This window comes from Penicillium maclennaniae (genome assembly GCF_028827695.1).
Source record: "Penicillium maclennaniae strain IBT 15551 chromosome Unknown utg000003l:1.0-5670915.0:1.0-5674809.0, whole genome shotgun sequence".
Taxonomy (NCBI): Eukaryota; Fungi; Ascomycota; class Eurotiomycetes; order Eurotiales; family Aspergillaceae; genus Penicillium; species Penicillium maclennaniae.
The window spans coordinates 5250581-5268591 of record NW_026623215.1 but is presented as its reverse complement, the minus strand read 5'-3'; the positions used below and the strand labels follow the sequence as shown (position 1 = coordinate 5268591).

At 51.9% G+C, this 18011-nt stretch overlaps 7 protein-coding genes across 7 annotated transcripts; 3 read left to right on the top strand and 4 right to left on the bottom strand.

Moving 5' to 3' along the window:
* Nucleotides 1-479: 479 nt before the first annotated feature.
* N7477_004083 (uncharacterized protein) lies at nt 480-1688 on the top strand (the record flags this gene model as incomplete). Its single annotated transcript, XM_056965746.1, has 2 exons — nt 480-635; nt 723-1688. The coding sequence occupies 2 exons, from the start codon at nt 480-482 to the stop codon at nt 1686-1688; spliced, it is 1122 nt and encodes a 373-aa protein (XP_056825699.1).
* A 1137-nt stretch (nt 1689-2825) lies between these two features.
* On the bottom strand, nt 2826-4316 carry N7477_004082 (F-box protein; the record flags this gene model as incomplete). Its single annotated transcript, XM_056965745.1, has 1 exon — nt 2826-4316. The coding sequence occupies one exon, from the start codon at nt 4314-4316 to the stop codon at nt 2826-2828; it is 1491 nt and encodes a 496-aa protein (XP_056825698.1).
* Nucleotides 4317-4508: 192 nt separating this feature from the next.
* N7477_004081 (putative disulfide isomerase) lies at nt 4509-6002 on the top strand (the record flags this gene model as incomplete). The annotated part of the gene is made up of 2 exons (XM_056965744.1): nt 4509-4658; nt 4776-6002. The coding sequence occupies 2 exons, from the start codon at nt 4509-4511 to the stop codon at nt 6000-6002; spliced, it is 1377 nt and encodes a 458-aa protein (XP_056825697.1).
* Nucleotides 6003-6565: 563 nt separating this feature from the next.
* On the bottom strand, nt 6566-9815 carry N7477_004080 (ribosome biosynthesis protein KRE33; the record flags this gene model as incomplete). The annotated part of the gene is made up of 2 exons (XM_056965743.1): nt 6566-6764; nt 6835-9815. 2 exons carry the CDS (start codon nt 9813-9815, stop codon nt 6566-6568), a joined length of 3180 nt encoding a protein of 1059 aa, XP_056825696.1.
* A 413-nt stretch (nt 9816-10228) lies between these two features.
* Nucleotides 10229-10516, bottom strand: N7477_004079 (uncharacterized protein; the record flags this gene model as incomplete). Its single annotated transcript, XM_056965742.1, has 1 exon — nt 10229-10516. One exon carries the CDS (start codon nt 10514-10516, stop codon nt 10229-10231), a length of 288 nt encoding a protein of 95 aa, XP_056825695.1.
* Nucleotides 10517-10829: 313 nt separating this feature from the next.
* On the top strand, nt 10830-14118 carry N7477_004078 (putative capsular associated protein; the record flags this gene model as incomplete). Its single annotated transcript, XM_056965741.1, has 7 exons — nt 10830-10876; nt 10923-11002; nt 11057-11394; nt 11460-11873; nt 11927-12079; nt 12129-12362; nt 12412-14118. The coding sequence occupies 7 exons, from the start codon at nt 10830-10832 to the stop codon at nt 14116-14118; spliced, it is 2973 nt and encodes a 990-aa protein (XP_056825694.1).
* A 546-nt stretch (nt 14119-14664) lies between these two features.
* Nucleotides 14665-15789, bottom strand: N7477_004077 (glycoside hydrolase family 16 protein; the record flags this gene model as incomplete). Its single annotated transcript, XM_056965740.1, has 1 exon — nt 14665-15789. The coding sequence occupies one exon, from the start codon at nt 15787-15789 to the stop codon at nt 14665-14667; it is 1125 nt and encodes a 374-aa protein (XP_056825693.1).
* Nucleotides 15790-18011: the final 2222 nt, after the last annotated feature.

Here is an 18011-nt window from a genome sequence, read left to right as displayed (position 1 = left end):
ACTCTTCATTTGTAAAATCAGTGTCAATCCATTCCGATTTCATTTGTCCCTTTTAAAGACCGTGACCAGCTCGCTCGCCACGATATGTAGCTACAGCAGCTGCGTGTAAGTAGCTTGCAGTCGCAGCACATCGTAGCTTCCATGCGGCGGAGCACTTCGCTTTCACTCCTCCATTACCAGGTTTCAGGTTTCAGCTCTCTTTTTTCTCTCACTATCTCCCCCGCCCATCTCCGTTACCTTGCTCGCTTCTCGTATTGCTGCACCTGACCTTGTTGCTTACATTCATCCCACGAGGATTCCGCTTCGAAGTGTATTGTGACGTTCAGTTCTCGTCGTTCGAACTCGGTCGAATTTGGTTCGTCTACGGTATGCCTCCCTATTCCCAAGCTTCGCTTCTCTGCATCACCCGAAGCACTTCCTCCTCATTGTCTTTCGTATACCGGTTGAATCCAAACTTGACACCGCGTTGAACAGCCAAGATGTCGGCTGATTCGCACACCAACCACTACACTGTGCTGGGCGTGGCCCGTAATGCGACCCTCCAGGACATTCGCTCTGCTTACAAGAAGCTAGCACTCAAGCTTCATCCCGACAAAGCTGGCGATGGTAAAGAAAGTACTGCGAAATTCCGCAAGGTGAGTAATTCCCCATTCCTGCTTCCTCTCGGCTCACTTCTATGAAAGCCAGAAAGAACAAGATGTAATCATGCTTACATGATCTAGGTTGCAGAAGCAGTGGAAATTCTCTCGAACTCAGGACTCCGCCGCAAGCATGATGAATTACTCGATAGATCGGCGCTTACTGGTCTAGGCCTTGAGAACTTCTGGGATAACTTTGGAATCGGACCTAGCTATGCAAGGCCTGCTGCTACAGATGATGGGTATTGGACAGGCCCCTGGGAAGCCAATAACTGGGGTTCGAGGTCTTGTGAGGCACCTTATACCAGGTCTTGGGAGACCCCTTACGATAAACCCCTTCGGCGGCCGCCACATACCCAGCCTCGCCCCGTTCAGTCCCGCGAGCCATCGCCTCTGAAGAAACATGATATTTGGGAGGCATATTTGTACGGCTCTAGGCTAAATGGAATGGAATATGGCCCCGACACCACGGATGCCTTCCCTGCTTACAATGAATTGCAGCAAGAACTTTTCTTGAAGCAGAAAATTGGGGGAATCTACAGTGAAGAGCGAGACAAAGGAGCTGCAAAGGCTGCAAATTCGAGCCAGCGTAGAGCCCCGAGGCAGAGTGCCACCAGTTCCCATTCGCATGAAGGCATCTCTGATGTCTATATTGAGGTCTTGGAAAGAAGAATCAAGACACGTATGGAGGCACTGAAAGCACTGATGCAGGCGCATGAAGAAGAGTTGAAACATGAAATCTTCTTCGAAAATCATCTCCCAACCAGATATGAGGGCTTTGGCAACATTCCAGCGGTCCCCGACAATGACAAGAGAAGTGTGAACCCAACCCACACGGCTTGTTTCCCAGGAGCCGAGCACGAGCATCATGGACACGCTCCCGATGATGGTTCTTCGATTGATAGTTCAGCTCCTAAGACAGGAGACGGCATGCCCAACGAGGATCTTACTCTCGTCGTCCTTCTGTTCCTTCACAGGGCGACGGCTTCGCGGATGAAAGAACCAATTCACCTAACAACAAGGGGAATTATCCGTCTGATGAGACAGTGATTTTCTCTTGTGTCAATTCTCTCGATTCTCCCAGTTCAGGAGAGTGCGTCGATTCCGCCAAGCTGACGGATGATGACTCGGATGGTGGGATTGTACTGCCAGCTGATGAACCTGTTGAAAACAATATTGGCCACGCTGAAGAAGAATCTGATGACATGTCAGGGGACTACAAGTCATTTGTTCCTTTTATCCCATTCTATCAGATAAAGTTGAGGGAACCACATGGCCGGTATACTTCTAGAGACCTCTACTCAGAGCTCGAAGGTCTTGTCAAGCAGGCTTTTCACAATGCTCGACGACACAAAGAAGAACCTTTGCCGAACCCGAACCCTACCGTGTCGGTTACTCTGAATAGTGCTAAGGTGTGCTCCCACGCCAACATGTGGGTGAGACAACTCAACCGTCCCAGGTGCAAAGTCTGCAGTATCTTCAAGCCACTATATGTCTTGGAATGCTCTGGCTGTGACGCGATGGTTTGCGTCCGGTGCAGGTTTCAGAAGTCTGCATAGTTGATCGTGATCTTTCGACTTGATCAAAGGATCACGGCTATTTGAAGAGATCAATGTGCTCTTGCTGATCTATCAGTTTTTAAAAATGTCCTCTTTGTCTTCAGTACCAATACGACCATTGGTTTTCCCCCTCTTCCATGTTTGCAATCGGGAAATATCTGAATCTATCCACAAGCAGCAGAATGCATTTATCTGTCGATGTTGTATTACTGAGATCTAACCTTAAACAGTATGTTTTGTCTTGACCTCCGTTGCTTGAGAGATTAGTGGAGAATTCACGAGGCCTTTGGCCCAATCTCACATGATATGATGGACGATCAAACCTGCGGATTTGGAAGGTCATTTTTCCAATGGGGGTTTCATTCAGCGATCTATAGTTGGCAATCGTTCACTTGTTTGGGCAAAGTCATGGTTCTCATTCATCAAGTCAGTAACGTTTACGATATCCGTCTGGGTGTCATTAGTGGACTCTGAGTCTGTCGCGGAAGGTTCATCTTTCATCCCAAGGTTGTTCTTGGCCTTGGTGACCAAACTTCGCTGCTCAATCCGTGATATAGCAGGAGAAGGTAGGCTCTGCAGGACTTTTCCCAGGCGAAGATTCTGTCGCCCGCAAAACCGCATCAAAACCTCATCGATCAAAGCGCCAGATCACCAGCTCACGGTTACAGTTCTCGCCCACTAGATAGTAATCGCCACCACAAATTAAACCGCGGCCAGTAAAGTCTAGGTTCTCACGAGAAACCGAACCGTCTCTGGTCTCGAAAGTTAAGTAGATTCTCTGATCTTGAGTCCAATTGATCGGATCAAAGTGCAAGCTGATAGCCACGCCGGTGGATTCGTTGGCTAATTCGGAGAGCATGCCAAACCAAGCCTCTGGCAGGAACTCATCATCTCTCAATTTTGGCGTGTGCAAATTGTGTGTTCCACGATAAGCAGGCAGATTTGGTTCAACGCGCCTCTGGTGGGGTCCATATCCTTGCATAGGTATCACGGTGGTGACGGTGTGAGGATAACCGAACGGCGTCATCACATCCTCGTCGCCAAAGCAGGCCATTTCGGTAAACCTCACGGCATAGCCGTCGTCTGTGATGCCGAGCCTCTGCAAGGCCGGCAGGCCTCGTTGCCGAATATCAAAGAACTCGAGATCCCGAAAGCCGAAACGAGACACGATGGAGGGAGCCTGGTCAACATTGGGACCGCTATGCTGACATGTGGGATCCAGAGACGGCCTGTAAGAAGAAGGTTTCGAGATGTCCCATACGAAAAGAGACTCGATAGGCGCATCCTCATCAGCTGTGTATAGACTGCGGTTTGGCTGCCAGATGTATATCACATAGTGCGTATTGCTATGCGCAGAGAAGAAACGATCACGCTCACTCAGTGGATGACCCAAAAACATGATCTTCCATTCATTTCGAGGGACGATCCTCCATCCACCTTTGTCATCGGACTTGACATCGAAGGACGAGGCGAAATGCCGATGCACGCCGTCGCTGTCATTGAGCCAGTGAAAGGCCTTGGGCTCTGCCCACTCAACGACCAATAATCGCATCTGAATTCGAACTCGGCGGACGACCTTTCCACGGATAATGAATGGTACCATGAACTGGCGATCAGAGCTCAGATCCATCAGCACCAAACACTGGTGATCCGCGCTTGGGTAGACTAGCAGCCCATCCTCGTAGGTCCACAAGGCTTCTGAGAACTGGCGGTCCACAACCTGCCTCATGTGGCTCGCGTGCGACTCCCAAGGCTGAACCTGGAACCATTCGCGGTCGCCCGAGCTGCCGAAGTCGTCACACAGACGGTATTTTTGTACGGAGCGGGGCTTTCCGCGTTGTAGATGGTCATATCGCGCGACGACCTGGTCGTAAACAGTTCGACTTCCAGGGTCCTTGTCGTCCCATTCAAGAGCTTGTGCTTCCCTTGTCCATGGATATCGCCTCTTCAAGGATGGGACCAGGATGGTCGGGTTGCTGAAGGCCTCGTTCCATGCGTGCGAGACACGGCGGCAACGAATCATGTCCACAGGGTCCAAGTATCCCAGCAGAAGCCAGAAAATGTCCCGAGGCAAGTATGCCAGATCATGACAAGTGTCGAGTCGGGGCTGGATGGCCATCACTGTTCGACATTGTAAATAGTGGACGATTGAAGCTTTTAATTGGAGAAGCTTTTTCTCTCCGCATGCCAAGAGCTTCAGGACACCTTGCGTAATCCGCTTCTTGACCAAGCTAAGGCGCCTTCTTCCTTCTGCTTTGATGCTTTGAAGTTGAATTCTTGTGAGCTACTGGCCAAATAGTTCTCTATCACCATGCTTCCCCAAGGCTCGTTCTTGCTCGTTGCTTCGCTGTTGGCGGCTTTGCCTGTCAACGCCGATGGCATCTACACGAAAAAGTCCCCGGTGCTTCAGGTCACTGGGAAAAATTACAACTCGCTGATTGCTAACTCGAACTACACTTCGGTAAGCGCTTTGAACGTTGCCATTGCAACATTGGTGAACTAGCGGGCTAACTTCTAGCTGGTATAGATCGTCGAGTGAGCTCTCCCCGCACGGTTTCCTCGGTCTTCCTGCTAATAGCCCCTGCTTACACTTAGATTTTACGCGCCTTGGTGTGGCCACTGCCAAAACCTTAAGCCCGCATACGAAAAAGCCGCCCAGAACTTGAATGGTCTCGCGAAAGTGGCCGCGATCAACTGCGATGAAGACGAGAACAAGCCTTTCTGCGGCCAGATGGGCGTGCAGGGCTTCCCGACCTTGAAGATCGTGACACCCTCAAAGAAAGCCGGAAAGCCGCGCGTGGAGGACTACCAGGGCGCACGCACCGCAAAGGCCATTGTCGACGCGGTTGTTGAACGCATCCCCAACCATGTGAAGCGCGTAACGGATAAGGACTTGGACAACTGGCTGAACCAGAACGAGGAACGGCCTAAGGTCATTCTCTTCACGGAGAAAGGCACGACCAGTGCGCTGATCCGCGCTGTGGCGGTCGACTTCCTCGGTGCAGCCGATGTTGCTCAGATGCGCAAAAAAGAGTCCGCCTCCGTCGCGAAGTTCGGTGTCGCTCAGTTCCCGGCTCTCGTCGTGGTCCCCACTGGCGACGCGGAGCCCCAGCTGTATGAAGGCGAGCTGAAGAAGCAGCCCATTATCGAATTCTTGAGTGAATTCGCGACACCGAACCCTGACGCCAGTGGAAAGGCGGCATCGTCTACAAGCTCCAAGGCCAATACCAACACCAAGTCCAAGGCTGCCAAATCCCCCTCCAAGCCTTCATCTACTCCAGATGACGAGTCGGCTGCCGAATCCCATGAAGAACCTGAAGTCAAGCCAGCTCCTGTTCCCATTCCAGTGCCTCCACTCCCTACCCTCGCAACCTCCGAGTCCCTGGAGTCTTCTTGCCTGGCACCGAAGTCAGGGACCTGTGTACTCGCCCTTCTACCAGAGCAGGGTGATGCACTCTCCGCATCCGCCACCGATGCACTCTCCAGCTTGGCAGAAATTGCCCACAAGCACGCGCAGCGCGGCACACACCTTTTCCCAATCTATGCCGTCCCAGAGACCAACTCTGGCTCCCAATATCTCCGTACTGCATTGGGTTTGGAGGATAAGCAGAAGGTGGAGGTAATTGCTCTAAATGCTCGCCGTGGATGGTGGCGTCACTACGTGGCCGAAGGCGATTTCTCTGCCATCGCCATTGAGCGTTGGGTGGATGCTATCCGTCTCGGCGAGGGCGAGAAGGAGAAGCTGCCCGGCGGCCTTATTGGCGAGGCTGAGAAGGCGAAGGAAGCAGAACACGATGAACTGTAAAAGTTAGGTCTGAGATTTATTCGAGCCTGTGCTGAGTCTAGCTTGGCTTTTAGTTTTGAAGCCCTTCCATTTTCAAAATGAACCTAGGGGCCTTTGTGTCTAATGAGGTGTATTTTCCAGTAGGGCATTGGAGGTTCAGAATACTAAACGAAATCACAATTTGATGAAAAACATGATAAAAGAAAAGGTAGAAGAGGAGGAAAAGACTTTTGGTCTATCGCCCGTCAGAGGATGTTGACTGCTAGAGCCCTGCTTCGGTTCATAATGGCTTAGCAGTGATATAGGCTGACGTTCATGGGTGCGTGTTCCAAGAGTATTGATACAGTTTCTGGTCGAGTCGCGAGATTCTAGATCTCCAGCTTGATGACAGCATCAACTACTCCCAAAAATGGTCTAGCATCCCGGCTCAGCTCGATTGAAAAGGACATATCAAGTCATTCATATATACAAGAGGCGAGGGACATAGATAGAAGATCTCACAGCTCTTAGAATACATAGAAAAAAGAAGCCACAAAAACACCATTAGAAAATGCAGATCAACGCCAGGAGTATCAAACACAAATCTATTTTTTGCGGCCCTCGGTGCCCTTCTTGATCATCTTTTGCCTCTTGGAGTCAACTTCCTTGTCGAAGATCTCACGAGCAGTCTCTCCCTTCTTGCGCTTGGGTGCCTTCGTCTTCACGCTGACGGTGTTGCTCTTGCCACCACGGATCTGCTTCTCGGCCTCTTCCCAAGATGCGGAACCATTGTCAATTGCGTATCTGGAGACTAATAATCAGTCATTGTTCATTGAAATGCCTCATAAAGAAATGCTTGAAAGAAATCACTCACTTGTCTAGGGGAAGAGCGTCGATGAGGGCACGCTGCTTCTCGCGCATCTCCTCGTCGACCTCCTGGCCGCCCTTGCGAAGTTCATCCTCCAGGCCAGTCTCAAGGGGCTTGAAGCGTTCCTCGACGACGTCGTCATGAGCACCGTCGGAAGGACCGGAGGGAATCTGCTCGGCGGGCAAGGAGACCGCTACGGCGCCCTCGATAAGGCTGCGGAAGTGGGTGGAGACCTTGCGAATGATCTTCAAGAACATGGCGAGGAGCTGGGAAGAGGGTAAATTGAGCTCCTTCTCCAGGTCGTCCAGGCTCTTGCGCTGCGAGCCAATGCCGAGGAGGATCGTCTGCTGAACACCAGAAAGGCTGACCTTGCCGAGACGACCGGCAAGGTAGTACTCGGAGATGGTGGGAACCATATCCAGGATAACGTGGTAATCCAGAAGGTTGTTGGCGTAGCTGTCCAGGCGCTTCAAGTCGAAGGGCGAGAATGTAGCATCGAGGTCCGCCTTCTGTAGAAGACGGGGAACAGACGCATCCAGCTTGGCTCCAGCGTTGGCAGATTCGCAAATGCTGAGGGACAGCACCGAAGGGAATTCACGGAACTGGTAAGACAGCAGAGAGAGGAAGCGGCGGTGGAAGTCCCGTGCGAAGGCGCCCAGCCATTCAGCATCATTGGAACCAGCAGACAAGGTGCGAAGCATGACGCAGGAGTGCTCGCCGGTCAGTTCGTTCGGAGTCTGACGAAGGTAGACGGGGACGAAGGAAGAGCGCTTCCAGAACTTGTGAAGGGTCGGGGTCAGACCGTAGCTGACACCAACGTAGTCGAGGGTATCGGGACGACGCTCAGTCAACTTGCCGAATAGCGGAGGCATGGTGCGAATGTCACGAACGTGAACATCGTCGTCCAAAAGGTTCGAGTTGGTGAGCTCCTCGTCTGTCACACGGACCATCTCCTCCTGGGGAGCCGACATATCCTCGTCCAGGGAAGTGAACTTGCCCTCGAAGAAGTCGACCAAGAGCTCCAAAGCACGCGAACCATATCCCATACCGACGTACTCGGGGTTTGTTGCGATACGGACGACACGAGCACCGGAGAGACCGGCAAAGTCCTCGTCTTGGAACTGCTGGCTCACGAGCCACGGGATCAGGTCACCACCGGCTCGCTGACCACGGCTCAAGCTGTTGAGGACACTCTGCTTGCTGATTCGACCCTCGAGGGCAACCTGAATCACACAGAGGGGTTCCGGCAGCTTGGTAGCCTCTTCGTCGATGGGAGGAACAAGCACGTAGAGCTGGTGAGCAGGAGCATCACTCATGAGCTGAAGGTCATTAGGAGTATTTTTGTAGTGGCTGGCAACGTAAAGCGCCATCATCTGTTGCAAGAACTTCTCGGAAACGGGGTGGAAAGAGAATAGAGTATCACGATTGACCTGAAGCAGCTGGCACTTGGACGGGTGGGGGCAACCTTGGGTATTCATGCGAGACTTGGGCAGCGTAGCATCGAGACACAGGACCTTGTTTAGCCACTTCTCGACGTGATCACCAGGAGCATAACGAATGGGTTCTGCGAGGGTAATCTCCCGAAGAGTTCGACCACCGAGATTCTTGTCTGCGCTCTTAGCGATCTTGCCGGTGCTGCGGTCTGCGACATCGGTGTCGTCGGTCTTTGCGCCACCTCGAGACTGCTCACGGAGCTGCTGAATGAGCTTCAGAGACAAAGAGCGACCGGTTCCTTCGTAACCATTGATGGTAGACGCCATGAAAACCAGGTAGGGGCCCATCAGCTTCCGCACCAGGGGGAGAGGAATGGCGGCAGCCTCATCGATGACCAGAAGCTCTGCTTGACCCAGAACGTGCGCATCCTGGGGCTGGATGTACTGAATGGTTTGACGGTGCTGGCGGTGAATGTTGACTCGGACAATGGCCTTGTTGAAATCAGGGTTGGTAGACTGCAGGATAGTGTAGTCGACGTGATCAAGGTAGCCGAGGGCATCGAAACCCTTGAACACAAATTCGAACAGAGTCTTCAAATTCTCGGGACTGGGGGAGGTGATGAAAATGTTGCTGTAACCGTGGGCAATAGCGGCGGCAATGGCAACACCGAGGGCGGCTGACTTTCCTCGTCCACGGCCTGCGGTCAGGGTAACCGTGCTCTTCAGAGTCTTCTCCGCAATGGCATCAGCAAAGGTCAATAGAGCCTTGGCCTGATCCACAGTGCGGGCCAAGTTCACCAGCGGTCCGATAGGCTTCGCCTCTGCCAAGCTATCCTTGATTTCCTTCAACTCCTTCTTCGGGCCGGACATCGCGTCGTCGGTGGATTCGGGGGGAGGAAGCGGCTTGACATTCTTGCCGCCGGAGATAGGCAGCACGTTCAATTCGTCATCGACAACCAAGCAAGACTCACAGCTTCCCAGAGACAGAATGAAGCGCTCATTGAAGCGGGCAACCACATCATCGTGGGCTTCCGTCCGGTATCGTGAGTGAATATCCATAGACATGGTGTACAGCTGCTTCAAACTATTCATGCTCTTCAGCAGCAAAATCACCATACCACCTCCCTCGACCGTCTCGACGGTGCGTGCCAACAGGTTGGGAGTCATGGCCTCGAAGTCCTGCAAGATACACATGCCGTAAGTGTTACCCAAAATCTTCTCGGTCTCCTTGTAGTACACGTAGCGGATCTGATTGAGGGTGATGAATAGCTCGAAGGGGTCCTCTTGGTTGGGTTCACGAATACCACGCTTGACTTCCTTCTTTATCTTAGCTTCGCGCTTCTTGCGGTGACTTGTGAAGCCCAGAAGATCCTTCTTGTATGCCCACAACACTGACTTGTTCTGTTTCACGTCGACGCTGGACATGATATAGTGAAGGTTGACAATGACATCTTTCGCGCGGTCACCGACGACAACGAAGAAGCTGCGCTTCTTTTCCTGCACTCCATTTCGAATGAGAGCGGGGATGCGCGAGTCAATCGCTTTGCGCGGCATGATGAAGATGCGGAGCTGGCCGCGAGTATCGTCGGACCTTAACACTCCCTATCGAGATATCGGGGAGAAATGATCGAGGTTGCAGAGCGCAGGTCAGGCACTAGAAACTTCGGCCCTCGATTGAATTGCGATAATTTCCAGGTCGCTGATTAGAGAAAATCCCGCCGAGTCTCCAGGTCCTAACTTAGACTAAGGAAAGAAAAAATCATACTGCAAGTCCATACCGCCTGCCGATTTGCCTCTGGGTCCATTCACCGCCTCCGCTCGGATTAACATATCACATGACTCTGAAGGGGGCTCAATATGAGTTACCTCATTGGGACAAGCCCCGCCGCTTTGAGAAACACGTTGCTCCACCTCCCTTGAATGACGCGCTGAGATGGTGCTCGGTGCTCGGACCGTTGCACTACGCCTCAGGATAATTCCTTTTCCAGCCTTCCAGAGAAGCGAGACAGATCAGGAACCCAGATTGAGTGATGCTTTTTGCCGATCTCGTGCGCTGTGACACTCACGATGCGCCAAGTGGAGCGCGCGGGAGATAAGTCTTGATTCTCGATGCTGATCGCCCGGGCATATCTTGCTGGGAGGCGCATTCCTGCCAGGGAGGAATCAAGGCCAAGAAAGATGCCGCAGTGGAAATTATCGTACTTTCCGGGCGTCCCATTGGACGGAGGCCATTTGCTCGTAGAGGGAGAGCCCATGGTTGCGTGGACCGGCGTATCCAAAGCACCCACTATTGACGCAACTTGATCACCGGCGAGCCTGGGTGTGCCCTTTCTGATTAGCTGCATCTTTCGAGCGGTTGGTTCAACCAGTCCTCCGGCCATCCAGACCAGTGTCAATCTCCTTTGAGGTCTCCACTGGGAAGGGTCCCCGTCCCTTTCGGCCATGTCCTGACTATCTTCTTGCGACTGTCACGCCAACGACACGCTCTTCAGCCGGACCGTTGACCCTCTTGCGAAGATTCGCAATGGCCTGGGATACCATTTGCTCAGAAAGATAAAGCTTGGGCGCATGATGGTATCAATCTCCGCCGACACTGGGCTCAAGGTCTGTGTGGGGTAAGTCAACAGCGGACGCTTTCCAACAGGGAAAAACGGCATTTAGTAATGGTCGCGCGTCTTTTAGGATCTTCTTTTTGAGCTCTTTTTTCCTCGCCGCATCTTATAATGCTACATTCGCATTCGGTGAGTCGCGATCAATCTTGTGGAAGCGCGTAGACTGACGATGAACGAGCAAAGACCGCCCAGTTCATACGGCCGTTCTGGTCTGCTTCCTCACCGGAGTCGTCTTCATCACTCTGGGTAGGTTTGCGCCGGCAGCATCTCGGGCATTTTCGCCGAAGCCTCAATGGAGTGCCGTACCCTCATCCGACCAATTTGAACTATCGTCGTCGCCGCGGAGCTCGTCTGCATCATCTCCTATCCTAGGTTTCAACGAACCTGTCCTACCGCGGACTCGCTTCTGGCTATCCCGGTTTTGGTGGAGGGTCGGCCTGTTGTTGACTCTCTGTGGCTTGCGAGTTGAGCTGTTTCGCCGAGTTACTCTCCATTCAGAGTGCGTGCCTGATGGATATTCTGTAAGGATCACCCTGCTCTTCTGTTATTCTTTGGTCAAAATCCTGACCGTCTCCTACCGAAATAGTACGCCATCCCGTTGATAGTCTCAATTTACGACTACTGGCGCAACCAAAGATCCCAACCGCGGGAGGAGTATGTACATTTGCAACGGTTCCAAAGACTACCTGCCCAATTGGCCTACTCTACGTGTCGACGAAGCTTCCACTTCGTGACGAAAAGCCGCGCTCGAGGAATCATCGCTGCAACCTTTCTCTCGATTGCGGGCTATCTAGTCTCTTCCTTGACAAGTGGTAGCCAGTCCACTTACGTTTGCCCGATCATTATCCATGCAGCAGCACGTCTTCGGGTCATCAGAGTTCTTAGCACTTTGATAGATTCAATCCTGCTAATCGGGGTTGCCGATTTAAGTCGCGCCGGTGCTGATCACGAGGGACAGCGGAGAAAGCGAGCATTGGTGTCACTGGGAGTGGGTCTCTTGGTAAGTCTCAATGTGGAGGACTCTTTGACGAGTATATCTGACCATCATTATAGGGCATCGCTTTGGCTTGGAGTTTTATCTCGTACCGGGTTACGAACAGTCGTCCTGAACACAGTGGCCAGCCATTCTTAGATGTGAAATACTCACGCAGTGCTCTCGGCGAGGCTTTATTGATCGTGTTCTTGCTTGCGTCGGCTTCGCAGATGGTGAGGATTTCTCCATCCTCTCCTGTGCATAGAAGCTAAACTTTTATAGTTGCCTCATTACGGCATTCTTGGTCTCTCGATCTTTGGCAGTTTCGTATTCATTTACTTTGCCGCGACGTCGACCTTCCTTCTACAACAGATGCCGTTCCCTTTTATTTCAACGACTCATGCCGTTCTCACTGTGGTGACATCATCTACCGGTGTCGTCCTCTTTCTTCTTGCGCGCATCATTTCCGATGAAGATTCAAAGTCGCTCTCTCGTGTGAACATTACGCTTCAGATAGTGTTCACTATCCTGATGTGCACTTGGCGCCGTCTTCGCCATGGGCAAGCACCAATTCGCGCACTTACACCCAATCGACCTCCTCATTCACAAAGGTTCCAATCATTTCGACGAATACGTCGCCCAGGCTGGCTCCAGCAAAACTCTCGAAGATGCTGTTCTGGAATACCAAAAACGATATACACAGCTTCCGCCTCCTGGTTTCGACAAATGGTGGGAATACGCAACGAATCGATCCTCATTAATTATCGACGAATTTGATCAGATTCACAACGATATCCTTCCTTTCCGAGCTATTCCTCCCGCGCAAATCCGGGATATGACTCAGAAATTGGCGACAAATCCTTTCAACGACCTCGGGGCAATCAGCATTCGCAATGGAAAACCGAAGGTCCAGGACGGCGTTAAGCCAACACATGCATGGATGGTCAAGGGCGCTGCAGATATGATCGAAAATTTTTCCCAGTATCTACCAGACATGGACCTCGTCTTCAACTTGAATGACGAGCCGAGAGTCGCGGTACCTTGGGAGAAGACCATGCGGCTAAAGCGAGCGGCGAGGGCGCGTGAGCCTATTGCCTCGGGAGCCGTGATAGACCGCTGGTCTGCCAACAGAGATCAAGGTTGGGGTTCTATCGAGCCTGCTGATCAGACCCACGAGACTGTCTTCACAGACGGTGCATGGCGAGGTATCTGGGATCCATACGTGAGCGCAGTCTGCCCTCCATCGTCCAGGGCACGCACTCGACGCATCTGGAACCGTCGTGACATCTGCCTGGGCTGTGCAGAGCCTCATACCATGGGACAATTCCCGTTAGATTTTAATCTGGCCTCTGAAATTTGCCATCAGCCCGATTTGGCATTCTTACACGGCCTGTTGATCTCTCCAGCCTCGTTCAAGGTATCCCAAGAGCTGATCCCCGTCTTCAGTCAAAGCGCTCTCACAGGGTTCAACGACATTCTCTACCCTAGTCCATGGAACTACATGGACAAAATGAAGTACCAGCCGTCAAAAGAGTATCCGGACCCGGCATACGAGGAAAAGGATAACTCCCTCTACTGGGTCGGAAGTACATCCGAGGGATACAGCCGCTTCAACGACTGGAAAGGCATCCCTCGACAGCGCTTCGTTCATCTCATTAACAACAACACCGAAAACCAAGTATCCGTCCTTCTCCCCGCCGGCCAAGGCCTCTACAAGTACGAAATCATGGACGGAACCGCACCCACCTCACGCCTCGACCTCCAAACCAACGTCCACCTCGCCGATCCCATCCAACGCTGCGAAGACTGCGACATCCAGTACCAAGAGATGGGCACCATCTCTCACGTCGACTTCCAATCCCACTGGTCACACCGCTTCCTCTTCGACCTTGACGGTGCAGGCTTCAGCGGACGATTCCTCCCCTTCCTACAAAGCCACAGCCTCCCCTTGAGAACAGGCCTTTTCCGCCAATGGTTCGACTCACGCGTCATCTCATGGTTCCACTTCATCCCCGTCGATATCCGACTACACGGCCTGTGGAGCACATTGGCTTATTTCGCCGGCGTGCCGAACCATGACGATCCGCGCCATCCGATGCGCATGCAGGCGCATAGTGAACAGGGGGCGTGGATTGCTGAGCAGGGACGGAAATGGACGGAAGTTGCCTTGAGAAAGGAGGATATGGAGATTTATTTCTTCCGGCTTCTGCTTGAATGGGGGCGTTTGACGGATGATAATAGGGATGTTCTTGCGTTTGCGCCGGCTCCATGAGTTTAGTTTATGGATGTATCTTCAAATGGAGTTGTACATAGTAATGATTTTGATGTATGTTCCTGATTTCTTTTCACGTGGAATCTCTGGAGAACCAAGTCCTAGCCTTGCAGGCTAGTCGTAGCATCTCGAAAAATGACGGGCATAGACTACAAGGTGCCTTGGGCTCAGATGTTATTCAAGATTTGGGATCAAAGTCGCTTTGGGAGTAGAGAACTTCTATTGAACCAATACTTTTCTATTGCATGTGAAGATGCAGTCGTGATGCAAATATGTGCCTTGGTGCAATGCAAATATGTGCTTTGTAGATGAGTGGGAAAACGGGTATACAAACATTGCGCCTCAGAGAAAAAAATTTCAAACCTGCAGATCATGAAACAGAGTAAAAAAAAAATGCAGGTCCATGTGACCATGAACATGACGAGAAAATAAACAAATGTAAATGCCCAGCACACAATCATCAAACATCAAATCATCTGACGAGATCACAGATCTCTTTCTAAAGTTCCAGCCTGCAAGTCAAGTCGTAATACATCATGTGCCAGCTTAGTGGCTGTGACCGTGGCCGTGCTTGAAGGCATTACGGCGATGCTTCCAGGCGGGGCGAGGAGCAGGGCGAACATAGGGAGCTGAACGCTCCACCTTGGGCTCCTCGACGGACTCGTTGGCATCGACGGGGATGGGCACCTTGGCGAGAGGCTCGAGGATAGTGTCACGCTTGGTGGAGCTGCTATCCTGGTAGACCTTTAGGGAGTTGATTTCCCAATAAGTCTGCTCAAAGGCGGAAGGATTGTTGGCGACGTGGTCGTTGCAGGTGCTAGCGTAGGAAGAGCAGGAGCTTGAGGACCACATGTCGCCAGCCCATTTACCGCAGAAAGTGATATCGAAGACAATTTGGAGTTCGCTGAAGTGAGAGTCGATATCACATCCAGTGAAGCTGGCGGCGGGAGTACCCCAGCCCGAGGGGTCGGGTTCACCGCTGGTGATGTCGGATGGGACGCTAGAATTGGAGAAGAAGTAAATGTTGATGGCATCACTGGTCCACTCGGTGGCGTAGACACCGCCGCCAGCCTGGTTGAACCCGTCACCGTAACCCTGGGTGCTGGAGCCCTGGATGGCACAGCCGGAGTTGGGCGACTGACCGGAGGCCTCGACATAGCAGTTGCTGGTGGTGAGGGAACCGCTGAAGCCGGAGTTGTTGATGGAGCAGCCGTCGCTGGTGTGCAGGGCCATTTGGTTGGTGGATGCAGTGCTGACGCCCTCGATGATATCAATCTCGCCATTGTTGGGCCAGTTATTACCGAGCATCCAGAAGGATGGCCATGTACCACAGACACTACCGGGCATGTGCCCGAGATCCAAGATCACCAGACCATGGGTATAGGTCTGGGTGCTCTGCAGACGAACACTCTGGCGGCCGGAGGAGGCGGCGTTGGAGTGATCTACACCAATGTAGACCGAGCCGCTACCGGTGCTGATGAGACCATTGGTAGAAGCGGTCGACTGATCGACATAGCTCACATAGCCGTCCGTGGGATCCTTGTCGGTATAGAAGTCGAACCCGTTAAAGAAGGAATCATCGGTGCCATAATCGGCTTGCAGCGTGTAGCCGGCCGCGCTGAGGTGGGCAAACAGACCCAGACCAGAAAGAACAGTGATCGTGAAGTGCATTGTGTCGCGTGCTAAACTCAAGAGAAAGTGGGGAAAAAAATTGTCAAAGACCGAATGTGCCTCGCAGAGGTCACTAAAAAGGAAAGTAAAGGATGGAAGGCAAGTATACAACCCACGAAAAGGATGTGGGGTATATAGCCTTTCAAGGAATGTAAATAGCACACGAACAAAGGAAGGACAGGTCTAGGATGAAGGAGAAGCGAATGCATCAGGGGAGAAACGAATTCTTTATACAAGGGGGGGCGAAAGAAAGTTATCGACGCGTGGAGCACCCTCCACCAGACCCGATCTTGAGACTCCAGTGGAACATGCATGACAGGGACCCGTTGACCCATGTGAGAGATACGAAACGCGAAATATTTTCACTGCGGCAGGAGGGCAAGTCTGCTACCCTCCGAACGGCGGGTCCCAAACGCTGAAACGCACCGAAGCTGGGGCTGAGGACTCACCCTCCCCCCATCTTCGCCTGGATAAGCCGATGGTTCTAGTTCTTCTCGAGGGAACAATGGAACCTGTCCGGTCGTTGCGAACCAGAACCATTCATCGTCTCGGGCTAGACCATGGCGCCCTCTTTGCAGTCTCTACCCATTGGGGATTGTGACGCCATGGTGAATCACCCGGTTCAGGGCAGCTCCTGCATCTGATCAGGCACACTGCAACACTGACGATCATCGGGGCAGCTGGACAGAAGCCGATCACATCTGATTGCACTGTTCGCCAGGTCCGAAAGGGTTTAGGTGCACGCCTTCTCCTGTTTCAGCAGGGGGGACTGTACTGTAGCGTCTGGAACCCAGCGGATTAGACAAGCGCTCGGGATGGGGTGTTTCGGAACCGCAGGGTGATCACAGCGGCCTGACTGCTGACTCGCTGGACATGGATTCGAGGTGGAGATTGTGGCGGGCAACCGCCAATGTTGCGCCGAAGAGCGAGTGAGCGGTTGTCTTTTCCCTGAAAAGTCACGAGACAAGTCACTGGGTGGCGAGGAAGATCGACGAATCGTGGGTCGTGACAACTCAATTAAGCTTTTTCTAATTTTCTTTCTTTTTTTTTTTTTATTCCTTTTGCCTATCTTGCTCATTTTTCTATAGTCTTGATTTCCAGGTTCTTTCAACGCCTGCACCCTTGGTTCTTCTTGGCAGATGAGCGAAAGGAAACTCGAAACCCGTGGAAAGGCCAAAGAACTGAAAAATTCCAACAATCAAAAATCTAAAAAATAAAAAATAAAAACCTGAGAATTGAGCCTGGTCCAAGTCGGGCGAGACCATCGGGAATCATCCAGACTTTTCGGTCTTTTCGGTATACTCGGCACCCCCTCGACCCTCATCACTACGGTACTGGTAGTCTCCTGCCGATCCCCCATTTCATCTCTATGCTTATTTCAGATGTCAATTTGAGATTTCTAGTGACATCCGACATCACCGAGAGGTAAGAAGTAGTCTTCGATATACATGCTCGACCCATCACATTGTGGGGGAGGTCGCAGATAGAGAGAGTCGCCCTCGGGACCCATTTCCCTTGTGCCGGGAGCCGGGAGCCGGGCCCCAGCCGCTCATCCACTAGGACCGAGACTACGAAGACCCTCACCTGTGATCGTGCCATTACCTCTATCCCTTCTACACTGGGCTATCCACACCCGATACTTAATAGAACCTGGACAAGAACTAGAACGCTCAAGACCATTGGTGTCGATTCGCAACCCAAGATACAAAGTTTAAAAAATAATAATAAAAAAATGCGAGCGTAGGGATTCGAACCCTAGATTTCTTTCGAAAGAGGGGTTTTAGTATTTAATTTGCTTAAACTGATGGATCGATTAGTATACGAGATGCCGGAGGGAAGAGGTGTGGCAACGTACTCCTCCGCCTTAACCACTCGGCCACACTCGCTTTGGGATCATCGTCCGATCCCCGAGATGACTCTTGGTGTAATTCCCAAATGACAAAAGGAAACAAGAGGTAGCTAATGCCGCAGCGTTGAGAGGTACACGTGTTGCCCATGTACGTATGAGCTTCATCACTGCCAGATTATGGGGGTGAGGAGAAATGAACCAGGGAGATGGTGAAGGAAGTATATAGCACGTTCCTGTCATATTGCAACTGCCACCTATAGAATCTCTTGCATAGGTAAATGAAAAAGAGAAAGGAAAGATAAGAGAAAAAAAAAGGAAGGAAAAGCCGGGGGGGGGGGGTGGAAGAATGGAGGAAGATCGCTATGTGCACGCC